This window comes from Labeo rohita, chromosome 16, assembly GCF_022985175.1.
Source record: "Labeo rohita strain BAU-BD-2019 chromosome 16, IGBB_LRoh.1.0, whole genome shotgun sequence".
In the NCBI taxonomy this organism is placed as follows: domain Eukaryota; kingdom Metazoa; phylum Chordata; class Actinopteri; order Cypriniformes; family Cyprinidae; genus Labeo; species Labeo rohita.
Window position 1 is genome coordinate 27,609,422 of NC_066884.1, and position 26,620 is coordinate 27,636,041.

The 26,620-nt window shown below is 36.2% G+C and overlaps 2 protein-coding genes across 3 annotated transcripts; one reads left to right on the forward strand and one right to left on the reverse strand.

The window, feature by feature from the left end:
- The first annotated feature begins 1,010 nt into the window (after positions 1-1,010).
- On the forward strand, positions 1,011-3,259 carry LOC127177993 (tumor necrosis factor receptor superfamily member 1A). Its single transcript, XM_051130589.1, has 5 exons — positions 1,011-1,117; positions 1,439-1,523; positions 1,707-1,830; positions 1,924-2,052; positions 2,160-3,259. The coding sequence occupies exons 1-5, from the start codon at positions 1,011-1,013 to the stop codon at positions 2,291-2,293; spliced, it is 579 nt and encodes a 192-aa protein (XP_050986546.1). The 3' UTR covers positions 2,294-3,259.
- A 2,651-nt stretch (positions 3,260-5,910) lies between these two features.
- Positions 5,911-26,620, reverse strand: si:dkey-17m8.1 (C-Jun-amino-terminal kinase-interacting protein 4). Of its 2 annotated transcripts, none has more exons than XM_051131671.1 (28): positions 26,498-26,620; positions 25,606-25,770; positions 24,485-24,679; positions 23,830-23,950; positions 22,441-22,511; positions 22,281-22,348; positions 22,076-22,148; positions 21,765-21,937; positions 21,003-21,268; positions 20,277-20,334; positions 19,973-20,125; positions 18,480-18,522; positions 18,213-18,340; positions 17,611-17,664; positions 17,375-17,515; positions 16,089-16,215; positions 14,838-14,921; positions 13,893-13,940; positions 13,364-13,505; positions 12,042-12,084; positions 9,686-9,766; positions 9,527-9,594; positions 9,296-9,444; positions 9,029-9,200; positions 8,729-8,842; positions 8,545-8,643; positions 8,322-8,414; positions 5,911-6,965 (listed from the first exon to the last, which is right to left on the reverse strand). In XM_051131671.1, exons 4-28 carry the CDS (start codon positions 23,903-23,905, stop codon positions 6,856-6,858), a joined length of 2,634 nt encoding a protein of 877 aa, XP_050987628.1. In that variant the 5' UTR covers positions 23,906-23,950; positions 24,485-24,679; positions 25,606-25,770; positions 26,498-26,620; the 3' UTR covers positions 5,911-6,855. The 2 variants fall into 2 exon arrangements, with proteins under 2 accessions (XP_050987628.1, XP_050987627.1); XM_051131670.1 differs by having other exon boundaries at positions 25,284-25,770.

A 26,620-nucleotide genomic window follows, 5' to 3' on the forward strand; every position in this document is an offset into this window, starting at 1 on the left:
GCGGGGATGGTGTTCTTGGTGTTCTCCTCCAAACACAGAGTTGAGTTGATGCCAAAGAGCTCAATTTTGGTCTCATCTGACTACAACATTTTCACCCAGTTCTCCTCTGAATCACTCAATGTTCAATGGCAAACTTCAGACGGGCCTGTACATGTGCTTTAGGCCTGTACAAGTGTGTTACCAATTGTTTTCTTGGTAACTATGGTCCCAGCATTGACAAGATCTTCCCGTGTAGTTCTGGGCTGATTCCTCACCGTTCCCATGATCATGGAAACTCCATGAGGTGAGATCTTGCTGAGAATCAATCTGATGGATTGATTGCTTCTGTGGACAGGTGTCTTTTATACAGGTAACAAACTGAGATTAGGAGCACCCGCTTTAAGAGAGTACTCCTAATCTCAGTTTGGTTCCTGTATAAAAGACTGGGAGCCAGAAATCTTTCTGATAGGGGATTAAATATTTATTTCATTCATTAAAATGTAAATCAATTTATAACTATTTTGAAATGGGTTTTTCTGGATTTTTTGTTGTTTTTCTGTCTCTCAATGTTAAAATAAACCTACCATTAAAATGATAGACTGATTATTTCTTTATCCGTGACCGAATGTACAAAAACAGCAGGGGATTAAATAATTTAATAATTAATAAATAATTTAGTAATTTAATGATTGGTATTTAATTTGTTGATAAATCATCAACCATATATCATGTTAGACATGTTAGTGAATCAGTGTAAATGTAATATTCTCCAACAGTGTTGTACAATATTAAACCTCACAAGGTTTACAAAGAAACTTTTGATGGTTCATGCCTTCATTTCCAAACCTGCCGTGTTTCATTGAATGTTTAAATTACTAGAGTTGAGACATGTAATTTCTCTTTTTTTAGCGGAAGGGTACTTTTTCACTGAGTTCCTTGCTAGTGATGACGCGATCTGACTGGACTGGTTTTGTTTTGTTATTGCGAAATTTATTGTATCCCGCGGAGTTGTGTGATTAGTAAGTGAAACGATGACTAATACTGTCATCTTATATAAGACAACCTGTAAGGACTTCCATTCCATTCGTTCTTTCAGATTGTTGGAAAGAGACTCTACATTAGATCCTGGTGGACAGAGGTACAGTCATATTTTTATGTCAATTCTCTAGTTCTACAAATATAAATATTATATTGAGATACAGTTATATACAACTGTATCTCATAAAATGTAACATTTATTTAGATTTTAAAAAAAATTATATAGAATTCTAGATGTATGTTTTTAACATTTGTAGCCTACTATGTACACTCTGAATATGTGTCTTGGACATTTTGCTTGAAAATGAAACTATATCATATACTTAACTGGTCTTTATATTCTTTAAGAATTTCAGTAATCCAGTTATCTTCTGAAATATATACTGTAAGCTACTATATTAAATATTTTTTTTTTCAAAAGGATTTTTGCACACATTATAAGGATCATGTTTCACATCCAAGGACAACATAAGAGGAAACTCCTGCCTTGTGTTTTGTTATTATTGGTGAGTCATTGGAAACTAGCGAGCAGACTTTACATTACACAAATATGTGAATGATTCTGTTATTAATTACACAACAGAGAAGTCAAACTACAATTTCAAGGGTTAGCCCAGTGATGACATCATACAGTTAAGAAATACCAAGTCATAAGTTCAACTGCCTGAACTATTAAACTTCTACCACAGATTGTAGGCGTCGTGGCGGGGAATCGCAGCGTCAGCAGCAAAAGGGATTGCTCTAAAAATGAATACTGGCGCGACAGGCACTGCAGCGACGGGGGTGGGCTCTGCTGTGACAAATGTGCTCCAGGTACACCATCTATTAAACCAATATCATAGGAACAACAGTTTTTCATATAAGCAGACTGTTTAATCTCTTCACCTGTCATGTATTTTTCTTTAGGGTATAAGTTGACAAGGAAATGCTGTGATGGCGTGCCATCTCAATGTGAGAGATGCTCTGAAGGGACATACCTAGACAAGATGAACTATTTCCCAAACTGCTTCAGATGTGAGAAATGCAATAAGCCGAGTAAGTAGGCCTATGATACAGTTTCATTTTCCTTTCATGACTTTTGTAATGAACTCAGCTTTGTTGAGTTGTTCACTCTTACCTTTTCTTTTTTCTTTGACTGACAGATGCGATAGTGATTTCACCATGTACACCCCAAAACAACACAGTCTGTGGATGTCAGTCAGGATACCGCAAAAAGTTCTATGATAGCATTACATGGGAATGTTTGCCTCTTAAAAAGTTTGTCTCTATATTATAGCCCCTTTTACACAGAGCGCTTTTTGCCATACAATTCCAAAGTGCATTTTGTGTGCACGCACACACGTTCCGGGATGGGGATCCAGTAACAGTCCCGGAATGAGTACTGTGTAAACAAAAGGCCAATGCAGTAAAAGGATGTGTCGTAGAGATGACGCAAGTTATTGTGTGATTCTTTTACCGAGTATTTTGAAGGCAGATTTACAAAGGAAGAAGTATGTGCAAACTGGAGTTCAGCAGAGATCGAGGAGCTTCTCTTTTCATTATCCGTGCTGAAGCTGAGCTCGTTCGCCAGTACTGTACCGTTTATGTGAAGGTATGCACATGGAAAATGAACCAAAATCAAACTGTTTTTAACCGTTCTTACCTCCGATGACAAATCGAACACAGCATTAGTTTCCCCTCACACAATGAAGTATTGCCAACACAGGTCTACCTCCAGCCACTGTCTGGCATGAGCAGCAATATTACCTCGGACAAAAATGTGGTGATTCTGAGACAAGATACCGAATAAGAATGAACTATTTTCCGTTTATTTTTGTAACCTTGTAAGGTTGTAACTTTAAAAAAGCACAACGTATTGAGTTACATGGCCAAATGTTCGGCTGAAAAACCTGTTGTGTATGCTTTTGAATGGTAGTTCATACTTTTTTATGAGTAAAATGCCTTTTAGTATAATTATAACAGGTCATGGTATGTGTCTTTTTACTGTGAAATCTTTTTATTAAGCAAATCTAAAAATAACTTGTAATATTTAAAGATTTGCTGGACTGAAGCAACATTATCCATATATTATTTTTTAAGAAAAAAAAAACATGTTAAATATATATATGATATATACATGTTAAATGTATATATCAAATATGATAGCCTACAACAGGCTTTTGAAGAACTTTTGTACATATCTCACTCATCAGTGTTTGGCATCTCATATACATATTTTTTTAAAATAAAGAGTTACAACTCATATTTGCATGCATTTTTTGTAAGTAGTTTGCTATACTGTTAAGGATCTCATTGATTTACATTACAAGCACTCAAATGCATATATTTTTGTCCTTTTTATTCAAAATATTATTACTCACCAGAGAATTCAGTCAACAAGCTATAGTGAACGTGCCCCCTCACTTTCAATGGGCATTATGCCTGTATATATATATATATAGAGAGAGAGAGAGAGAGAGAGAGAGAGAGAGAGAGAGAGAGAGAGATTTAGCTAGGATGCTTTAAATTGATCAAAAGTGATAATAAAGACAAAATAAAATTCTTCTGAACTTTCTATTCATCAAAGAAACCTGAAAAAATTCAACTTAGCTGTTTTTAATGTGATAATAATAATAAATGTTTTTTGAGCAGCAAATTAGAATATTAGAAGGATTTCGGAAGGATCATATGACTGAAATAATGATGCTAAAAAATTCTGCTTTGAAATCAGAAATAATGTACACTCAAATAGAAAACTTATTTTAAATAGTACAAATATTTCAGAGTTTTACTGCTTTAGCTGTATTTTGGATCAAATAAATGCAGGCTTGGTGAGCAGAAGAAAGAGAACTCTTAAAAAAAATCTAGTAAAGGTTCCATAAACTTCCATTTAAAGAAAAAATATATAATTTTCTGACAAATAATACATGATCAGACTATCCACCTTATTTTTCAATGCAAAAGTAAGCTGTTTTCAGCAATATCAAGCAGCAAAACGAACTTTTTGTGCAGCTAAAAATATCTGGAAGTGGATGAGACCGGAAGCCAGACACAAAAAAATTATAAATACAAATACCCACTCTTATGGGGAAAAATAAGGTGATACCCGTGGTGAAAAAACCAGCATATGCTGGTAGGTATGTTTTGATGCTGGAATGCTAGTTTAAGCTGGTCCTTTGCTGGTTTATGCTGGTCCTTAGCTGGTTTAAGCTGGTCCTTTGCTGGTTTATGCTGGTCCTTAGCTGGTTTAAGATTGTCCTTTGCTGGTTAAGGACCAGCATGAACCAGCAAAGGACCAGCATAAACCAGCATCAAAACCTACCTAACCAGCATATGCTGGTTTTTTCACCAGAGACAGGCTTAATTTTTCTGAAGTGTTCTTTTATATAAGCTTTTCAAAAAGTGGTTTCTTTTAATGGCTGTGATAGATTTCCTAAAAAATACAACTCAATCCTCAAACTATCGAAACTAGAACTAGACAGATTCCCACCCTTTTGAATAAGCGAATGATCGTTTTGTCAGTTGTTCCTCGAACAATTACGTTAATAGTTTTGGTTTTAGTTTTAAGAAACGTTATCTAGGTTTTCAAGAAATCTGTAAATCAGTATGAATAGAGTTCGCGTTGATATTAAAACCAAAAATAAAAAACCGTCACATCCGCCTATTCACATTTGACTTTTTATGGTTTGGAACAAACATACCGGAAAACGGGTAAATGAATGACGCTCAATTTGTGTGTGTGCGTGTGTGTGTGTGTGAGTCATGTCATGTGACACCACCTGCGTGATGTCGCAACCAGTTTGCAGCACAGGTGGCAATTCCCGGAAAAACACAAACGAAAAAAAAACAACGTTTTTTGTCTAAATGAAAGTATTTCCTGGCCGTTTTGCAAACGAATATAGTGTCTGACATAAAAGGTAAGTAGGCCTAAACTGATATTATTTCAGTGTATACTTGGTTTTCTTTATCTGGGAAGCAGCTGCTCGATTATTTACTGGTAAATCAAAACCTTACCTTTAAGATATCTTGTTTTAATAAACGTAGCACTATAACGTTACTTTGTTGTGCTTTACATTACGTAAGACTATAAATAATGCTGTCAAATAGAGTAACTCTTTGTGTATAGGTCAACACATTGGTAAAATCAAATTTGTTCATACTAGAGCGGTGATTATTCTTTATTAATCTTTTACACTTCTCCCTCCTCATGTCAGAAGGGCGTTCACCATGTCTAGACCTGACCGAGTTGGACTGACCCACTGTAAGTTTGTCCTGGTGTTTGCAGTGCTTATGGATGTTTTCGGTGTGTCTGCGCTTTTGGTCGGCGTCTTCGTCCCGCTTGAAATCGGGGGTCGTGACTTTGGTGATCTGTTGTTGTATTCGGGAGCTCTGCTGCTGCTGATGTCTATGGGTGGCTGGGTCATGTGGTACAGTGGGAATATTGAGGGTTTGATATCAGGGGATGAGATGACTCACAAACGCAATGCCGTGGACCGACTCGCTCGCACCTTGAGTCGCCGCATTAAAAGGAAACCCCATCGCAGCCACAGCACATCCTGAACTCGGGGCACGGCTGAGAGCACACACAAAAGGCTTGGGATCTCAAGAATAAGACCGAAATTCCAATTGGAACGATTAAGAACGTTACAGGATGAAGGTGGACGGATGTTACCATGTGGTGTTTACTACTACTACTACTACTACAAAAGTATGAAATTGCAGTTATTTGGTAATACATGTACTGTAGTGCGTTACACATTTTAAGACTTGTATTTGTGAGCTGATATGAACTTATATTTTTGTACACATAATTATGTATTTCTTTTTGCAGCAAAACTTTTTATATATATATATCTTATGTTGTGCAATGGGTGATTAAAGTTCAAGCACTTATAAATTTTTCATAATGTACAATTTGCAGCTTTGGTGCTTTATTTGAACAATACTTAATCACTTGTCAGAATAAAACTCCACACAATTAATTATAGTGAAAATGTATTTACAAAGTTACACATTTTCATAACACAGTTTCCAGTTAACAAAAACAGTCACTTTCTCTCTCTCACTTATTAAATAGGTAGAGCCACGCATTCGCCCATTCAAAAAATACTGCAAAAATTCACCAAACAGAATCCTCCATTGATTTCACAACAAATAACTTAGAAACCAACAACCAATAGTGATAAAATTTAAAATAAAACTTCACCGTAAACACCAAACCTAAAAAAAAACAAACTTCAGATTGAAGTATATGCACTATAGATGCCAAAGTCAAAAAAATGTTGGTAGTGTGTCAATCTTGATCAGTTTCTTGTCGTTTATTTGTGCAAGTTTCCAGTTGAACTAATGCACGACAGGCAACCAGCAGACTGTTTGAAAATACTTCATGTCATGACCAGCAGCATATCAGTTTAAATGCATTACTCCTCATGATTTGAAATAAAAATAAAATAAAAATATATGAATAATTCCTGCCATAGTATTACAATCACAACCTGTCTTTGTTCCAGTATTTAGGATAATTGTGTAAAAAAACAAAAACACCTGGTCAAATATGAGGCAGAATTTGAAAACACACACACACTAAGGCACACTGAAGAGATCCTGTTGAACAGATATGGGACTTTAAAAAAGGGACAATATCATTTAAACTCAGTTGACCCCAAAATAAAACGAAAGTGCAAAATGAAAAATTGTAGGTCCAGAATTTCTTAGAACTGTTATTGTTTTAACTTTATTTCCCATTGGGAGCATCTATAGAAGGGGGGCATAAGAAAACGAATGCATTGTGCTATGTAGTACGCTCAACCTTATCCTGATAGAGCTTAAAGACTGTTTGAGCGAACAGCTGAAGTGCTTTTAGAGAGCGGGGCTTGGGACGGATGGGGTGGGGCTCTGCCAAATAATCATGTGACTTCGTTCTGATCTCTGTAGGACAGACTCACTGGCCCCATCACTTCCATCATCTCCTAATGAGGAAAAGAAATAGTGAATTATATTCTTCTCTTCTTAAAACATTCTCAATGGAAGATATATATGTATACAATTGACCCTTCGCAGGGAGTTTGATTGACAGGCGATGTGACCAATCATAACGCTGAATCCACCATTTTTGCCTGACAAACCAGCCAGACAGAAGAGTAGACTAACACCTAACTTGACAAATAGTGTGTATTGACATCTTTCCGCAGTTGAAACAAGATACCTTCTGGTGTTCATTCTAGTGCTGTCAAAATTTGCGCGGTAATGCAGGCGATTATTTTTTTCCAGTTTAACAGCATTAAAAGTATTTAACGCAGTTAATGAGGTGGGTCTAGGGTTGGCCACCCCACACACACCTCTGCTTCTTTATTTTTTCCTTGACAAGAAGTGTTTATTTAGTCGCATAATGTCTTTACAACCACATTAAATGGGAGGGTCAATATCTCTATAAGGGTGCCTTTTGGTGTCCTGTACATACGCAACTCATTTGCCATGATAACTTATCATAAAAATGACTATGAAAGGGTGTGTTATATTAGGCTAAGTTTTTGTATTCATAACAACAGCATTACTTGGCTCTTTAGATACATTTTCTAGATTTTTTTAAGTTTTATGTAGGAGAATGCATGTTATTTTGCTATGTCCCATGCACTGCTCATTAAATCTGAATGAGAGTAGAACATAGTCAAATTTCGAATTTTCTTAAAATTTTGTTTTCCTATTAATATTTTGTTAAATAAGAGATTACTTAATTTGAGTGAACTTACGATAAAAACAGTAATAAAAACAGTATTTTTAATTATTAAATAACAAGAGTTTGTCCATGTCCCTTGAACGGTTGTCCCCTGCTGTATTGGGGAATCCGCCCCTTTACAAAAAGGCAGTATTTTCAAAATATGTACGTTTAAATATACCAAATTCTCTTCAACAACCAGACTAAATATTTAGCTAGTGACAGTTTGTTGTAAGCTAATATGCTAATTGAAGCTCAATGTCCACCCTGTCGTTGTTCCAAAATGTCCACATTTGGACATAGCATTTATTTGTATTTAATATTGCTAAAAACTAAAATGAATGGAGGGGGGGTGTATCAATGTGGTTGACAATGTAATGTAAATGTAATGTAAAATGACATTTATTGTTTGAATCACAAAATTTGAAAGCTGAGACTTAAAGTAACCTGCTCTGTCTTGTCTGTCTACATGTTGTCAGTTTCCTCTTTGCTCTGCAATTTATTTTTTGCCACATGATGCGTGGCGTGAGAGCACCATGGCTTGTCGGACACAGCAACAGTAACGGCGGGTCTTTACGAAGGGTCAATTGTGCCGAGAGGAAAGTCTCACCAATTCGGAAGTTGATGTATCCTTCCCCACCACTGAGAATGAGTTGAGAGGTAGTAACAGTGCCATCTGGCGAACTGGAAGAATTACGGCAGCCTGCGTTGATTAAAAAAAAAAAAGGTCAGAGAGTAGTTAAAAAGACAATTTTAGAAATTCTTCCCAATACTGTTGTCAATACTGGTCTTCCATCTACTCTCACTGAAGGTAAACAATATTTGTTTCGAACCTGGAGCAGAAATAATGAATTTAACTGCTTGTCGATGGCCATGGTAACAGAGCTGAGCTGAAGCAAGAGAGCAGTATGGTATAGAGCAGGACTCTGAACCTGCCAAAAAAAACACAAAATAAAACAATGTACATCAAAATTGCGAAAGTTTCGTAATTCAAAACTAGTGGCAAAAAACACTCACTGAGAGACAGGGGAACTGAGAAAATTGCACCACTTCCTGTTCCTACCCATAGCCGTCCACTGACCACAGACAAAGCTGTGATCTGAAGAGGAGAGAGAGACAGGAATGCAGAGCCTGTGAAATAGAGATAAATATAAAAACTCAATGTAATCATCTGTCACTTTTACTCACTTTTAATGCATCCTTGATTAAAAATGTATTTATTTCCAAAAAACTCACTAATGCTTTTGAATGTCATACACCAATGCATGTAAAATTCTGTTTGTTATCCATATTAATGAATAAATATAATTCAAATACCTAAAGCTTTAGACACTATGGACGATAAATCTACTTCCTGTAGAGGGCGGCCCGTTGTCCAATCAAAAAGCCTAAGAATGGGATCCAAGCGACAGGCAGCCCATACGCCGCTTCCTGCCGCGCACAGAAAACGCACCTGCTGCTCACTTCGCTCCGACACTGTGAACGATTTCTAAATACACAGAAAGAGAAATGTAACGAGTGATGGTGAGAGTTGTGACACGTAAGATGGACATTCAATGACACATTTTCCATCCTGAGACCAACCTCTACTTTCCGCATTTTTACACTGATCATGTAAACTTTATTCCAGTATCCCACCCAAAGACAGCCCTCCTTTGCTAGGCAGCAGCGAATGGGCTGCAAAGGTGGGGTCCCGAGTGAAAGCACTTCTTGAGACTGGAGATTCCAGATTCCTAGAAAAATAATAATTACAAACCATAAGTACAATTCATATCTGAAAAACACACCCAAGCAGACTAAACCGCAAACACATACCTGAACTGTGGGTGAAGAACGCAAGCGTTCCATTAGCCAAGCCTGCGATCACCTCGCCCTGAGAATACCTTTACATACGCAAGGAATTTCATCAGAAACCTCAGGAATTTTATTTCATTTAAGATGACATCAGCTGACAGTAATTCAAAAGACGCTTACGTCAGAGAGTGAACACCCTCAGAAAGACTGACAGACTGCAAACAGCGCCGTCTGGAGCTGGAGGATGAATGAATCAGCACACTGCAAAAAGACAGTATGAGCAAATGAAACCCCATGCATAGTTTTTTTTTTTTTAAATATATTTTAAAATATAAATATATATTGGAAAAGCATTAATGTATACACATAAAATATAAGCATAAAATGTATACACATATTACAATCCAAAAAAATACATTCACATGACAATGTTTCTCTCTCTATGTATACAGTGGAGACCAAAATTAGCGAACAACTTACAATTTCCTAAATCATTGCTTAAAGTCACAGCTTAGTTATATTTTAAATTATTCTAACAGGAGCAGAAGGGCAGATTTAAAGCATATTTCACAAATTAATTGTGTTCTGAAGCACAGTATAAAAAAAACTTAAATGAGTTATTTGAAAAAAACAAATCTGGCACCTGGTGCTGGTTTCCTTAATTATATGACAAACCCTATTTAACTGGCAACATTCCTCTAATTTTTCACTGAGATTGCAAGATTGTGGACCGCTCTAAGGTGACTGAAACCCTGCGACAGGAGGTTATCCAGATGAAGGCCAAAGGAATGACGCTATCAGCCATTACAAGAGCAGCTGGTCATTCCAAATCTGTGATTTCTTGAATATTGCAGGTTTACAATGACACTAATTCATTCAATTCCCCCAAAAAGGCTGGTTGTCCACGTAAGACAAATGCACGAGAAGACAGGATAATGCAGAGACTCTCGACGGTGAATTGGTTCAGTACTGCAGCTGGAATTGCTTGCCAATTCAGTGCTGAACAGGATAAGGATCTGTTTTGGCACGTTTAAAAGAAGTCGGACTGAAAGCGCATTCTGCAGTGACCAAGCATCTTATCAGCAGAGAGAATCAAAAAGCTAGTGGAAGAGAGTGGAAGAAGAGTGGACCAAGATCACACCAGAGCAGTCTGAGAAACTAGTTATGTCTTGTGACCACAGATGTGCTATAGTCATTCAAAACAAGGGTCTCTACATTTCCTACTAACTTTTGACAGCTGTGAACCTCCAAAATTTTAGCTGTAATCTCCTTTCGTACTACAGTGGTTGCTGTTCTCTAATTGTGATCACTGTGTTTTCCACAAAATAAAGGGTTCTGTTGAAATTCCTTGGTTATTTTGTCAAACATGTTAGTAGAACAGTGATACACAGCTAATAGTCTCTCATATTTTGAGCGATGAAGATTAACAATATTTCAAGTATTTATAAATTAAAAATAAATGTATAAAAATTATAAAGATCTCCACTGTATGTTGCCTAAAAACGACAGCTGATGACAACTTTTTTGTGAGAAAAAATGCTAGGGTCTTCTGAGTGGTTATTTATGGGTAGATTATTGTTTAGTTGTACACAGATACACATACTGTATTCCCACTCCCAGGTGTATTTTCCTCAAGACCTATTGCTTTGGAAATAACAGCTCTCCACAACAAGCCAGACAATTTGCATGCATGCAAGTTTAACACTTAGGGCCAGTTTTACTAAACAGTGCAAATTAGCACTGAGAGCGCAATTCCAAAACAGAGACGATGGGAGGGGAAATTTCTGTGGGTGATTTACTAACAATGCACAAATTAAAGAACACAGACGCAACATCTCACTTGCATATCGACCAATGCAATATACCAAGCACAGCGCAAATTCACGTAGTCGCAAATAAAGAGTAAAAAATAAAGAAGCCACAGTACGTGAAGTAGTAAATGAAGGTTTGCTAGAAGTTTTGATAGACCTGTTATTGCATGATTCCTATTCGAGGGTTCCAAGTTGTCTTTTATTTCCTTAAGTAAATTCAAAATAACATTTTGGCTTGCCAAACGATATGTTCAGATAATGTGTTCTTTAGGCATTCCAAAAAAATTAATACATGTGGAAAAAATCCTCTCCCTTCTACCATGCACTCTCTGTTCTCTGCAGTGCCTCCTCCTGGCAACACAAATTGCATCCATTTCAAACGTGAATTAGTTTAAGACATGCTTCCATTCCAGGCAGTAATTTGACGAACGCAAACGTTAGTAAAATGCGTTGCATGATTCTTTTGAACACTCTCCTCCCATAAATTTTGTGTCTGAAAGGGAAGCTCCTACAAATGCATATTCAATAAGATCAGGTGCAAAAATAACTTTGTCCACTCCTTTTCAGCGCTAATTCATCACTGCGCGTCTTTAGTAAAACCTGACAGTATGATTTTAACACCAAAGGACAGTTTGTGCTGGTGCATACTGTTAGTAAAACTGGCCCTTAATGTTAGCAATTTAAACAAAATGAAATAAAAATAAATGAGAATGATATGCCCTCACCCTCCATCCTGTGTTCCAATCCACACAGTTCCCGCAGTATCTCCTAACACAAGCAAAGACATCATTGAAACACCATTCAGTACAACACATTAACACTTAGTAACTCTTAGAAATACCAGCTGATATGACTAGAAGTTTAAGCAACATGCAATGAAAGGTTAATAATGCAGCTAAATGTCAAAGAAAATATTAAACTATTAACTTTTTGAGGAGTAATAATACGTTTTAGTATGAGTAAAGTGTAGAAAATGCAAAAGAAGGACCTTGCTATGATACTTTAGATTCAATTATAAAGTGTTTTTTTTTTTTTTAAATTGCATATTTAATTGTTTCTAAGTATTTAAAAGTTAAATGCAATTTTCATCTATACTGGAAATAAGAGGCAGAGTAGATTTTGCCATTCAAGTAACATTATTTTTTTTCAAAATAAATATATATTTAATTATATAAAGCCATTACTTAAGGTTAAATACTATGTTGCAGAGTGTGATGAGGGGGTCTCTTCATGATCAAGGACCACTGACCCAAGCTGTGGTCAATTACATAAAAGAAATGTAAAATTTTGTTGGCTTTATATAAAAAAAATGATTTAATTGGTTAAACACATTAAGATGGACCAAAAATGTTTTTTTGATTAAAGTCACAATCACCTGGAAAATATGTACGGTTGTTAAAAAAGTTGGGGTCAGTAAGATTCTTTAAAGAAATCAAGCTTTCACAGGAATAAACTACATTTTCAAATATATTGAAGTCCCTGACCCTTGATCTCTACTGGATAAAATCAGTGCAGCATGGCAGAGGAATGCGGATCACTTCCTTTTCAGGTTGCACATTCACTTTTGGAAAATAAACTCAAAGTAAAAGATAAATTATGGTGACGTCAGACATTAAGTACTTATTATAATATGTTCAACTTGAAACACAATTAGCAATACTGACCATATTCTAACCTAGCGATATTTCAAATACTTTTAAAAAAATTTTACCAACCCCACACTTTTGAATGGTAGAGTACTTTGAAACTAAAAAAAGCAGGATTTCTTTTTCTAGTTGAGGACATAATTTCAAGTATTTAAGTTACTTAAAATGTATTTAAAATTTAAAGTATTCTGTCCAGTGATGCTGTCTACAGTGGATGCGGCGCGACACGACAAAATCCCTGACGGTAAACTGATGCCTCCTTCTATTCATGATGTACTGACACAAAGTTCAAACTGTCTGCAAGAGTCGTTTTGTCGCGTCCAGTGTAGACAACCTCTAAATACAATCATTACTGATCCAGGTGTGAACACCAGTCTAAATTCTGCAGTGCTCAGACTGACCAGTAGGGGGCACAGCACAGATGCATAATGCAGGGGATGTGGGTGGAAGGCTGAACTGATCCAGAATGGTGTTGGAGCGAGCTGGGTCAATCACTGTGACATCACTGCTGGAAGCAGGTCCAGTGACGGCCCACACAGAACACTAAGGATGGGAGGTGGGTGTGAAATGTTTACAACAATGAATGACATGGTGCAACATGGTAATTAGATGAAGGTGGTGGTTAAATTCATTTTTGTACAAGGACGCAACTTATTCTGTAATACAAGGTTCCCACATTCACAGAGAAAACATTCAAAATCGGGATTTCCAGTCCTGGAAATTTCTACAGCGAGTAAAAATGTATTCTACTTACGCTTGGCTCTAAAATATTTAATCAGATAGAAAGTGCTGATTATTGCGTAATGTGTATGGAATTATTTTTAAAAACCAGTAATCACAAAGGACTTATGGAAATTATGGATATTCACTGGTCAGAAAATGTGGGAACCCTATCATCTGTAAAAGATTGTGAAAGTTTGTTAAACGTACCGTCTGGTCTCCTGATATCTCTGGAGGAACTGCGACGGCACATGTGAGCTGTGAAAGATTAAACATTTATTAAATCAACATCCTTCAAGTCCCTGATCCTTTATCTCTACTGGATAAAACCAGTGCAGACGCACAGCAGAGGAATGTGGATCACTTCCTCTTCACATTGCACGTACACTTTTGGGAAATCACCTCAAAGTGAAAGATAAATTATGGTGACATCAGACATTAAGTACTTATTACACAATTAGCATTACTGACCATATTCTAACCTGAATTAACCTTCTACTCCTTTCTCATTGGGGCACAGAAACTGAAAATTAACTGAATTAACTGAAATAAGTAAGGATAACTCAACCAAAAATGAAAATTGTCATCATTTACTCACCCTGAAGTTTTTTCAAACCTGTTTAAGTTTCTTTCATAAAAGAAGAATTTTGGTAATTTAACAGTTGATGGTTGCCATTGACTTTCATAGTATGAAAAAAATAAAAAAAAATAAAAAAAAGTCAACTTTTTGGTTACCAACATCCTTCAGAATATATGTGTAAATCATATACATTGTAAATTTGTCTCTCTGTTCATTCTAGTTTATGCCTTTTTTTTTCCCTTTTTTTAAAAAATGTATACCCTTAATTATACATTTTTGTAACGGAGTGGTCATAAAAAGCATTTCACTGCATGTCATAATATGTATGGTTATGTATGTGACAAATAAAAATTTGAATTTGAATATCTTCTTTTGTGTTCACCAGAAAAAATTTAACAGGTTTGGAACAAGTAAATGATAACAACATTTTAACGTTTGTGTAAACAAAATTTATTTTTAAAAAATTTAAACTAAAAATATAAAAATAAAAAGGGAAATTCAAAATAATAATGAATGCACTAATAGTACATAAATAATACTAAAATAACACTAAATGACTGGTCAGGGACTCTCACCTTCGCTGTAGCATCTCTCTGGTCCAGCAGTCTTAGCTGGATGAGAACTGGCACGTCTTTGGGCTCAGGAGGGAGTTCACAGTCCTGTTCCACACAAACACACACACTTATAGAATCAACTAACAAACAGATTTAGAAATCCACTTTTCCAGATTTCAGTTAAGCAGTATTATATAAAGGAGAAGTCCACTTCCAAAACATAGATTCACATATATTGTACTCACCCCTTGTCATTCAAGATGTTCATGTCTTTCTTTCTTCAGTCATAAAGAAATTATGTTTTTTGAGGAAAATATTTCAGCATTTTTCTCCATATAATGGACTGATATGGCGCCCCGATTTTGAACTTCCAAAATGCAGTTTAAATGCGGCTTCAGACGATCCCAAATGCGGTTGTAAACGATCCCAGCTGAGAAAGAAGGGTCTTATCTAGCGAAACGATCAGTTATTTTCATTAAAAAAATACAATTTATATACCTTTTTATTTTTTTATTTTACTTTTATTTATATACCTTTTATATACCATTTGTCTTGTCTTACTCTGCTTGGACTGTTTTTGTTCCGGTTCATGACAGTTAGGGTATGTCGAAAAACTCCCATCTCATGTTCTCCCTCAACTTCAAAATCGTCCTATATCGCAGTTTTACTTTTTTTGTTAAGTGTTTGATCTTCTGTGTATGTACACTTTGCAAAGACTGGGTCGGTACTTCTGCAGCGATATAGGATTTTAAAATGATTTTTGAAGTTGAGGGAGAAAATATGATTGTTTTTTATGTCTTGAGCCAGAATAGAGTTCAGGGAGAGAAAGGCAAGACGCGCGTTTGAAATTAAAAAGTATTTGTATTTTTTTAATGAAAATAACCGATTGTTTCACTAGATAAGACCCTTCTTCCTCGGCTGGGATCGTTTACAACCACATTTGGGATCGTTTGAAGCTGCATTTAAACTGATTTTGGAAGTTCAAACTCGGGCACCATAGCAGTCCATTATATGGAGAAAAATACAGAAATGTTTTCCTCAAGAAAAACTGAATTTCTTTACGACTGAAGAAAGAATACATGAACATCTTGGATGACAAGGGGGTGAGTACATTATATGTGAATCTTTGTTTTGGAAGTGGACTTCTCCTTTAAATGTGCATGTGTCGTAGACATTTATAGATATTGTTTATAAGCACACTGGGACAATCTATGTTTCACATGCACTTTGAGGTGTAGATGGCTCTATACCTGTTGCTACAGATGTGTTTACCTTCATGTTTGTAACAGCAAGAGGCATGCTCCAGCCATAAAGCTGTTTTTTACCCAGAGTACCCCACACATGAGAACGGATGTCCCTGTACAACTCTCTTTTCCTTAACCTGGGAGAAGGGGAACCTCTGCACAAGAAAAAAATAATTATTATTTGAACAACACACTCACTCTTAAACTGATTAAAAGTGACAGTAAAGACTTTTATAATGTTAAAAAAGAAATTGAATATTTCATCCTGTTCCTTAAACATTCTGTTCATTAAAGAACTTAAAAAAAAATAAACAAATAAATAAATAAAAGTTTTTAAAGGACTCCACTTTCAGAACAACAATTTACAAAACATTTACTCACCCCCTTGTCATCCAAGATGTTCATGTCTTTTTGTCTTCAGTCGTGAAGAAATTATGGTTTTTGAGGAAAGCATTTCAGAATTTTTCTCCATATAATGGACATTGGTGCCCTGATTTTGAACCTCCAAAATGTAGTTTAGCACAGGCTCTGGGATGCGTGTCCACGACACTATGTACGTATTGAATCACGGTGAAAGGTCACGCGGAATGTAGGCGGAAATACAGACCCAGTGTTCACAAAGCCAATGCGCAAAGACTAAGGAAGTGCAAGTAAGTCAAACGCTGTTTACAAACAAAAAGGTACAACAATGTCAGATGATTCTGAAGTTGTAGGAGAAAATGAGATGGAGTTTTTTGCCATACTCTAACGTTACCTTTTCGAGACGAAGTACACAGACAATGAACTTAGACGTGATTCGTAGTGACTCTGACGCGCATCCCAGAGCCTGTGCTACACAAGCTTTTGTGCTTAAAAAGTATACAAATTTTATTTTTTGAAAACAATGACAGATCGTTTCGCTAGATAAGACCCTTCTTCCTCGGCTGGGATCATTTAGAGCTCTTTGAAGCTGCATTTAAACTACATTTTGGAAGTTCAAAATCGGGGCACCATTATATGGAGAAAAATCCTGAAACGCTTTCCTTAAAAACCATAATTTCTTCACGACTAAAGACAGAAAGACATGAACATCTTGGATGACAAGGGGGTGAGTAAATTATTTGTAAATTGTTGTTCTGGAAGTGGTCTTCTCCTTTAAGAACCATATAAAACCAACATGACTACAAAGAGTAAATTTCTAAGAACTTGGCACATATTTAAACTAGACTTTTTCTTATTGTGGATGCAAAAATGTAACACTATAATACAAAAGAAAATTAGCAGTCGGACTATCACTTAGCAGGTATTTGAAACTACTAATGCAAAAGGGCTCACTCTGTTTGGGGTAATTTTGTGGAGAGTTGCTTTGGAGACCCCGCTGGTGTTTGTGCAGAAACGGGTGTGGGAGAGATGGTTAATGCTACAGCTGTGGCTGGAGCTAACTGACCCTTTGTCAAACCCAGAAAACGATTAAACCTACAGGAAAAAAAAGAGGTTCACACCAGGAAATACCATGCACAAACGGACTGGTTGTTAGAGACTGGTTGTACAGGTCTATACAGTAACCTCACCTTCTCCAGACACTACCCTTCTCTTCCACACGAGGGCGCTCTTCTTTTGTAACACTAGAGGAGGACAGAATACATCGATCAGCATGTACTAGTTTTTTACATGTTCTGTGTAAAAATATGGTGCTGGTCTATGCAGAAGTCGCTGCCACAATCTTAGGGTGTTGTGGGTATGTGCCACAATGTGGTTGCTATATTGTGATTTTTAGTGCACTGTTATTAGATTTCTCTGAAAAGCTCTGGGAAGTTATTTACTGGTTTAAATCAAAACAGCACATACACAGACAAGCCACGTGATTTGTTGCATCATAGCTTTTTTTTTGGCTTTTTGTGCCTGTGCCTAATGGACAGGACAGTAGAGAGATGACAGGAAAGGACTGGGCAGAGAGAGGGGAGTGGGATCGGCAAAGGACCTCGATCTCAAACTCGGATCGCCATGAGCACAGTTGTACTACATGTACAACCACAAGGCTATCGGCGCCGACATGTTGCAGTACCCATAACACACCACTTACAATGAAGGTTAACACATTAGTCAGTATACCGTTCTGAACATTTCTGATAAAGACTAAGTATTGCATCCTGGGAGAGGTAGTTTAACACACCTCTGAAGTTGAGTACGCCGCATAGCTTCCTGCAATTCGAACAGTCGCTCTTTGTACTGATTCTTCTCCATGACGACCCGGGCCATTTCAGAACGAGAGAAGCGACGAAGGGAGATAGGCAGCGAGGCCTGGAGAGAACAAGAGAGAATGAGGAAGGAATGACAGACTAATTTCAGTGTTTATAGGAAGTACTGTAGGGGACAGTAGAGTTTCCAGAATACTGATATCCATAAACATTTCTGTCATAAATCGATCATAAAGACTTACATCAGGGTCCTCTGACTGGAGTGTCTCAAGCTCTTTTCGTAACCTGTTTTAAAATATAAAAAGCTATAACCAAACAAGCAAAACACAGACTGCTGCCTATTACTTTGAAAGAATTAAAACAGAGGAAAATTATCATTAAAATTAATTAAAAAAAATGACAGTAAAGACATTTATAATGATACAAAAGATTTCCATTTCAAATAAATGCTGTTTCTTCTGAACTTTCTATTCAACAAAGAATTTAAAAAAATATTATTCCACAAAAAACTTAATCATTATAAATATATATTCAACATGATGATAATAAAAATCAATGTTTCTTTAGCACCAAATCAGCATATTAGAGTGATTTCTGATGGATCATGTGACACCGAAGACTGGCGTAATGATGCTGAAAATGCAGAGGAACAAATTTTATTTTAAAATGTACTAAAATAAAAAATAAATAAAAATAAAATAGAAATAGTTATTTTTCAAATTGTAATAGTTCATAATTTTACTGTGTTTTTTAATTTTTGAGCAAATACCAATACCAATCCCAGACTTTTGAATGGTAGTGTTCATATTTTTCTTAAAGGAGAAGTCCACTTCCAGAACAACAATTTACAAATAATTTACTGTCATCCACAATGGTAATGTTTTCTTTCTTCAGTCATAAAGAACATTTTTGAGGAAAACATTTCAGGATTTTTCTCCATATAATGGACTGATATGGTGCCCTAATTTTGAACTTCCAAAATGCAGTTTCCCAAATGCGGTTGTAAACTATCCCAGCCGAGGAAGAAGGATCTTGTCTAGCGTAACGATCGGTTGTTTTAATAAAAATAATTTATATACTTTTTAATGCCAAACGCTCGTCTTGTCTTACTCTGCCTGAACTGTTTTTGTTCTGGTTCATGACAGTTAGGGTATGTTGAAAAAATCCTATCTCATGTTCTCCCTCAACTTTTTTTTGAATGGTAGTGTGCAGCGATGTAGGATGATTTTGAAATGATTTTTGAAGTTGAGGGAGAAAATACGATAGGAGTTTTTCGACATACCCTAACTGTCTTGAGCCAGAATACACAGAGTTCAACCAGAGCAAGGCAAGATGAGCGTTTAAGAATAAAAAGTATTTAAATTGTATTTTTTTAAATGTAAATAACCGACCGTTTCGCTAGATAAGACCCTTCTTTCTCGGCTGGGGTTGTTTACAACCGCATTTGGGATTGTTTGAAGCTGCACTTAAACTGCATTTTGAAAGTTCAAAATCGGGGCACCATATCAGTCCATTATATGGAGAAAAATCCTGAAATGTTTTCCTCAAAAAAATTTCTTTATGACTGAAGAAAGAAAGCCATGAACATCTTGGATGACAAGGGGATGAGTACATTAATCTCTAAATTTTTGTTCTGGAAGTGGACTTCTTCTTCTTTAGTAAACAGCTGAAACTGTAATAAAGTAGCTGGGGTAAAGTTCCGGGTTCAACATAAAAATCTGTAATTCACATTTACCGCTTGATTTCATCCTCCATCTCTTTGGTTTTTCCTTCCAGTCGGCTGATTGTTTCACGGCAAGAGTCAAGTTCCATATTCAGGGCAGATCTCTCACTGGTCAGCTCTTCGACACGGGATATCAGAGCCTTACGAGCAGTGTCCACCATTTCACTGAGACCGAGACAAAAAAACGGGTTACACACATGGACAGAGACATGAGTATTGTTAATGGTTAACATAATATGAGTCATGCTCAGATCCTCATTCAAGGCTCAACTTTGACTACAAACACACTGATATATAAAACTGTATTCAATCTTACCGAGTGTGTTTTAGCTCTTCATACTGAGAAAGAATCTGCTCGAACTGGTCTGTGCTATCTGCAAATGAAACAAAAACACAAAAAAATTTCACGTCATCCACTGGAATGCCACTCTCAACAGTTAGCGGAAGCTAGAGATTATGGTTTATAAAGTTTTAAGCATGGATATTTTTTCTTACAAACACATCGATTCACTTCATAAGGTCTTTATTATCCAGAGCCATGTGGAGTACTTTTTATGATGGATGGATGGACTTTTTGGACACCCATTCATTCACTACCATTATAAAGCTTGGAAGAGACAGGAGATTTTTAATATAACTCAGATTGTGTTCGTCTGAGAGAAGAAAGTCATATACACCTAGGATGGCTTGAGGGTAAGTAAATCATGGGGTAATTTTCTTTTTCTGGTGAACTATGCCTTTAAGTAAAGCATAATATATAGTCAGTTGGTTATTAGTGCTAAATAAATTCAATTTATTTTAATCTACTATATATATATATATATATATATATATCTCCTCGGCTGGGATCATTTAGAGCCATCTGAAGCTGCATTTAAACTGCATTTTGGAAGTTCAAACTTGGGGGCATCACTGAAGTCCATTATATGGAGATAATTTCTGAATTTTTTTCCTCAAGAAACATCTTGGATGACAAGGGGTGCGTAAATTATCCGTAAATTTTTGTTCTGGAAGTGGACTTCTCCTTTAAACATGACTGTACCTCTGACACAGGCCCCCTGGTCGACGTTTTCCACATATTCCCTGCTGAGCTCAGATAACTCTGAAAACACAGAGTCGGTATTCCGCAACTCCCATTCCAAGGAATCAGAGTCATTGTCCATCTCTTCCTCCTCCTCCTTTGTTTTTTCTTCATCTTTCACCTTCTGTTCTTCATCTACCTCTCTCTTATCCTCCTGGGTTTCTTTCATTTCATCAAACAAACTCGAGTTTAATTCAGAGGTCACTGTCTTTGAACAAACGGGAGAGCTGGAGAGAGTAAAACAAAGAGAGATGAATGGAAAAGACAACAGAAAGATAACAAATGTTTATGGGAAATAGATTAATTATTTGTTTAGGAGAAATACAATCAAATATCATCAAATATAACTCAGATTGCATTCTTCCCTTTTTTTAGTGAAGAAAAAAAAATGACAATGAATCATCTAACAGGATGTTACACACATTAAGAGATTCAAACACCCACTCTTGGACTTGGAAGATAAGATATAAAAAAAGAAAGAAAGTCAAAAAGCTTTTGATATGTAAATACTTAAGGCATAAAGTACTTCTACAGTATGAAAAACAACTAAATAAAAAACAAAAAGCAAGTGTTTTCTGTTTTAATATATTTTGGAATGTATTTTTCCTGTGATAACGCTAAATGTTCATATACAGTTTTCATATTCAGTGTTGCCAAAACTGCAACAATTGGTCTCAGACAAACCAATGAGATATTACAGTCCCTCCAAATAAATTTCTGTACCTTGCTTCAACAAAGCTCTTCAAATGAGCGAGCTCAGGGGTGGAGCTTATGATGTCACTAATAAAGGACTGATCATTATTATGGTGAACTTCAGCATTAGTTGCTTCGCTGTTGTTGGTAAAGGTCATTTCTGACACAGTTGAATCAGGGGCACTGCCACCTTTTGGATCATGCTGCAGAAACAAATGAGAGGGAAGAGATGCTGTTGTGAAAATACAGATATGTATTGTTTTATCCTACGCATTAATGCAAAAATATGCAAAGTAATGTTTGGGAAGAGCATAGTTTGTCTGAATTACAAATTAATTCACCTCTTCAGCGCTGGTAGATTCTGTTTGACCTCGGATAGAAACAGCTTCTGAATGTTTGCAGTGCACATGATTCCTGCAAACAAAGAGAATTTTCTGCTGACACATTTACAACACTGTGATTTTTTTCCCCACAACTTCTTTTTTTAAGTTGTTAACCAAGAAATGTGTACCTCTCAGATGAACTCGAAAAAGAGACGTGTGTTACCTCAAAGTGAAGGCTTCACTCTCCCACTCCTTTTTCTTTTCCAGCAGATCTCGATGAGTCAGCACTAACTGGATTTTAAGAGAGGATTAAAAATGATTTTCAGAAATAGAAATTTAAAGTAACCAACAAGCTAAAGCTAAAACTAAAACAAGTGACAGACCTTGTTATGTGTGTTTTTGATTGAGTTTAGCTCTCGTGTCAGATTTGCTTTCTGCTCCTCCAAAGCCATCACTGCAAAAAAAAAAAAAAAAAAAAAAAAAAAACAGACGATGACTGTACATGTAAAATATACATTTACAGTTGAGGTCAAAAGTTTGCTTTATATAGCTGTTCATGAGTCAAAAGTTGTTCATGAGTCAGTCCCTTGTTTGTCCTGAACAGTTAAACTGCCTGTTGTTTTTCAGAAAAATCCTTCAGGTCCCACAAATTCTTTGGTTTTCCAGCATTTTTGTGTATTTGAACTCTTTCCATCAATGACTGCATGATTTTGAAATCCATCTTTTCACACTGAGGACAACTGAGGGACTCATATGTAACTATTACAGAAGGTTCTGATGCTCACTGATGCTCCAGAATAAAACACAATGCTTTTGAATCAGGGTAAATTTAACTTATATTGTCTTCTGGGAAACAAGTAAGTATCTTCTGTAGACACTGAAGGGCAGCACTAAATGAAAAATATGATATTTAGGCAAAATAAGAAAAATGTACACATCTCCATTCTGTTCAAAAGTTTTCACCCCTGGCTCTTAATGCACCGTTTATCCTTCTGAAGTTTCAGTAAGTGTTGGAAACCTCTTTAATAGTTGCACATGATTTTTCAGTTGTCCTCAGTGTGAAAAGATGGATCTCAAAATAATACAGTCATTGTTGGAAAGGGTTCAACTACACAAAAATGCTGGAAAACCAAATAATTTGTGAGACATGAAGGATTTTCTGAAGAACAGCAGGCAGTTTAACAGCTCAGGACAAACAAGGGACTCATGTACAAACTATCACTAAACAAATAAAACAGCTGTGGATCATTCAGGTAACAACACAGTATTAAGAATCAAGGGGATGTAAACTTTTGAACAGGGTAATTTTCATAAATTCAGCTATTATTTTTTCTTGTGAACTATATGTAAATATCTTTTATGTGCAACATCTTATTCAGGTCAGTACTAAACACAATAACATACATTTTGTATGATGCTTCTTATTTTGGGCAAATAATTTGATTTTTAATGATTCTGAAAGGGGGATGCCAACTTTTGACCTCAACTGTATACATCATGCTGATGTGTTAACAGTCTAGACCGGGGTGTCAAACTCAGTTCCTGGAGGGCTGCAACCCTGCAGAGTTTTGTTCCAAACTTGCTCCAACACACATACTATGCAGTTTTCAATTAAGCCTGAAGGACTTGATTAGTTGAATCAGGTGTGTTTAATTAGGGTTGCATCTAAACTCTGCAGGGCTGCAGCCCTCCAGGACTTGAGTTTGACACCCCTGGTCTAGACAGCCAGTGAGAAGGCAGAAGCGTGAATGGTTTTATTCAGAGACACTCACATTGATCAGCTTGTTCCCTGGCTTTCTTCTCCAGTTCTCTTTCTCTCTTTTCTTTCTCCTTTTCTCTTGCACGCATTGCCCTTCTTTCTTGCTCAAACTGGTCATCCAACTCCAAATAGCGCTGATGGTAAGTAGAAAAGTTTAATTTTTGAAGTTTTGTACATTTATACGTTGCAACTTAGTAATTTCATTCCTCATTACAAAAGTTTTACACAAAGAAAAACTTAAGAAATATGTTTTAAATCATGCAAACTCACATGAGATGACATTTTTAAAAAAATTCAAAAATCATGTTTTTTTTTTTTAATCTGCATTCCAAGAAATATCAATCAAACTGCAGTTGAGTTGTTTTGATTAAATAATAACTCAAAAAAATACAGCTAACTAACACAATAAAAACATGATAAAACAATAAAAAAAAAACATGATTTATCTGCAAATTAACTCTTCATATATTATTCATGGTTGACTGCAAATAGTTTTTTTTTTTTTTTAAACAATGGCATAGGTAAATTTTGATTAAGCATATGCATGCACATTGACAGAAGTCAGCAGTGGCAATGCCAAGAAGAACCAAAAATTAAAATGTTTAAATTGTAATATAATTACATTTAAAATGCTTGAAATTCAAATTCATCACACAGTTGTCTCTCACCTCTTGGCTCTCTCTCCTCAGTGTTTTCTCATTCTGATACCTCTCCAGCAGTTCTTCTCTCTCTCCTTTCTCTTTCTCTGCCTCTTCCTCTCTCTCCCTCAGCTGAGCCCGGCAGCTCGCCAGTCCTTCCAGAACCCAGACGAGGATGGGCAGCAGGGACTCCACCACACCAGCCCCATGAGTCTCCACCACCAACTACAAAGAAAAACTTTCAATTGTATTTGTTCCCTTGTGATGTTTTAGTGGTGTTCCCCCATCACATGTAATGCTCTTATCTTTGTGGGCAGCTGCACTTACAGGAAGAGCAATACATATGACTTGTGCTTATAAAGGGGGAAAAATACTACAGTTCACTTCCCTTATGAGCAGTCAGCTAAACATCCGCTCTCTGAATTTACTGCACTGTAAGCTTGAGTAAATGCGAAATGATAAAAATGTCTCTAAAGGCCTATTCACATCAAAAACGATAACTATAAAGGTAACTATTATGATAACTTTATTAGCTTTTGCACCAACAGATGATAAAGTTCTGTTTATTATAAGTGCTATGTTATGTCGTCTGCCACTTTAAATGCTTGAGTGCCATGATGTCTACTGGATTCTGTGCTCTGAAAGTACAATATTGTTACTTTCTGTCATTATCATTATAGTTCTGATTTGAACTTCCCTAATCTCATAGAATTAGAAACATTTTTAAACTTTATCATGTTACTTATCATCCTTGGTGTGAACAGGCCTTAACGCTTTAAACTTATTTTGATAGGTGGGTGAATAAAGGTGCATACTCTTGATTGGTTACCTGCAGCTCCGAATACAGTTTCCCCGCCTCCTCGCTCACAATATTTGGATCCAGCTCCAGTTCTCCACTTCCACACAAAGCACTTTCACCATAATCCATGTTTCTCAGCTCTGGCTTGCTTATTCAGCTAACTTATTTAAAATCACTAATTTGAATGTACCCCAGTCTTGCAGTTTAATTTTGCTACTCAACCCAAACCGCTTCCTTTTTATCACACTGTTTTCACTACCTTAAAATGGTTGCAGCGTGTACCCAAACAAGCATGAAAATAATATGGTATGCGTCAACTAAAACATGTCTTCTTGCTCTTATAAATAGCTACCTGAGAAGCAGAACTATTTTCTTAAGCCACATGGTATTTCCAGTTAATTCCTCCTCTTCCATGCTTCTTGTTTTCTGTTTCACATTCATTCTCAAAAACTAAACTGACTAAAGTCATCGGGGTTAGTCGACGCTGTTCATATCTTGTGGCGTTTTGGTGTCCATTCTGGGGGGAAGAAAAGTGTAACATGCGTTAGTACATCTTAACTATTTTGAACGACTTGTCATGCATGCACTTTTACTACCACATATTGACAGCAAGTCTACATGGACTATTTAATTGAACCATAAAATGGGGAAACTAGTTAGACAGCCTAAAATGTATTTCTCTAATATGTGTACATAAATGTTAACATAAATCTTTGTCAGTCTACTTCAAAACATGTTAAATTTAACTATGTTTGATTGCAGTTTTAGATCTAATGTTTTAAAACTATCATACAACTTTTTTTGTTGTTAAATTATCTGTAACTCACCCAAATATAATTGTTTTTTATACAGCTCTCTCTGCTGTCATTCCTAGTCATTAAGCTCACCCTAAATAGTGAATAACCTATATAAGTCATTTAAACGGCCAATATAAAAACAACGTCACGCTGATTTGCACATACAACGTTACTGTACACACATGCATAACACACGCATATATAAACACACGCATTTAAAGCTCCATAAAGACGTAAACGTCTCTCAGAGTCAAAACATTACCACATAAATAGAAAGTACAAAAATAAACTTCCATGTTCCACAGAAAGGCAAATAAACTTTGCGTGACGTCGGCAAACACCTTGAACACTGTATGCCTGTGCCTGCATTGACACTTGGCGTTTTAACGATAACATTTCACCAGCAAACGATTATTTATTGTGTTTATAGCATATTAATCAACTTACCTTTACATATTATTGAGGCTCGGACACTATATCTGATTTCATGCAGATGAAATTCAAGTCCTTCGCTTTAGAAAAAGATATCAATTACTCTAAACCAGGTTAAAGAAGGAGGCGTGGTTAGAG

Excerpts from the sequence above, each read along its gene's own strand:
- LOC127177993 (XM_051130589.1), top strand. The coding sequence starts at position 1,011 with ATGACTAATACTGTCATCTTATATAAGACAACCTGTAAGGACTTCCAT. Across the intron at positions 1,831-1,923 it reads CTGTGACAAATGTGCTCCAG|GGTATAAGTTGACAAGGAAA; the intron begins GTACACCATCTA and ends ATTTTTCTTTAG. Across the intron at positions 2,053-2,159 it reads TGAGAAATGCAATAAGCCGA|ATGCGATAGTGATTTCACCA; the intron begins GTAAGTAGGCCT and ends TTTGACTGACAG.
- si:dkey-17m8.1 (XM_051131670.1), bottom strand. The coding sequence starts at position 25,382 with ATGGATTATGGTGAAAGTGCTTTGTGTGGAAGTGGAGAACTGGAGCTG. Across the intron at positions 18,341-18,479 it reads TCCAGTCAGAGGACCCTGAT|GCCTCGCTGCCTATCTCCCT; the intron begins GTAAGTCTTTAT and ends TGTTCTCTCCAG. Across the intron at positions 8,415-8,544 it reads ATTCATTATTTCTGCTCCAG|GCTGCCGTAATTCTTCCAGT; the intron begins GTTCGAAACAAA and ends TAATCAACGCAG.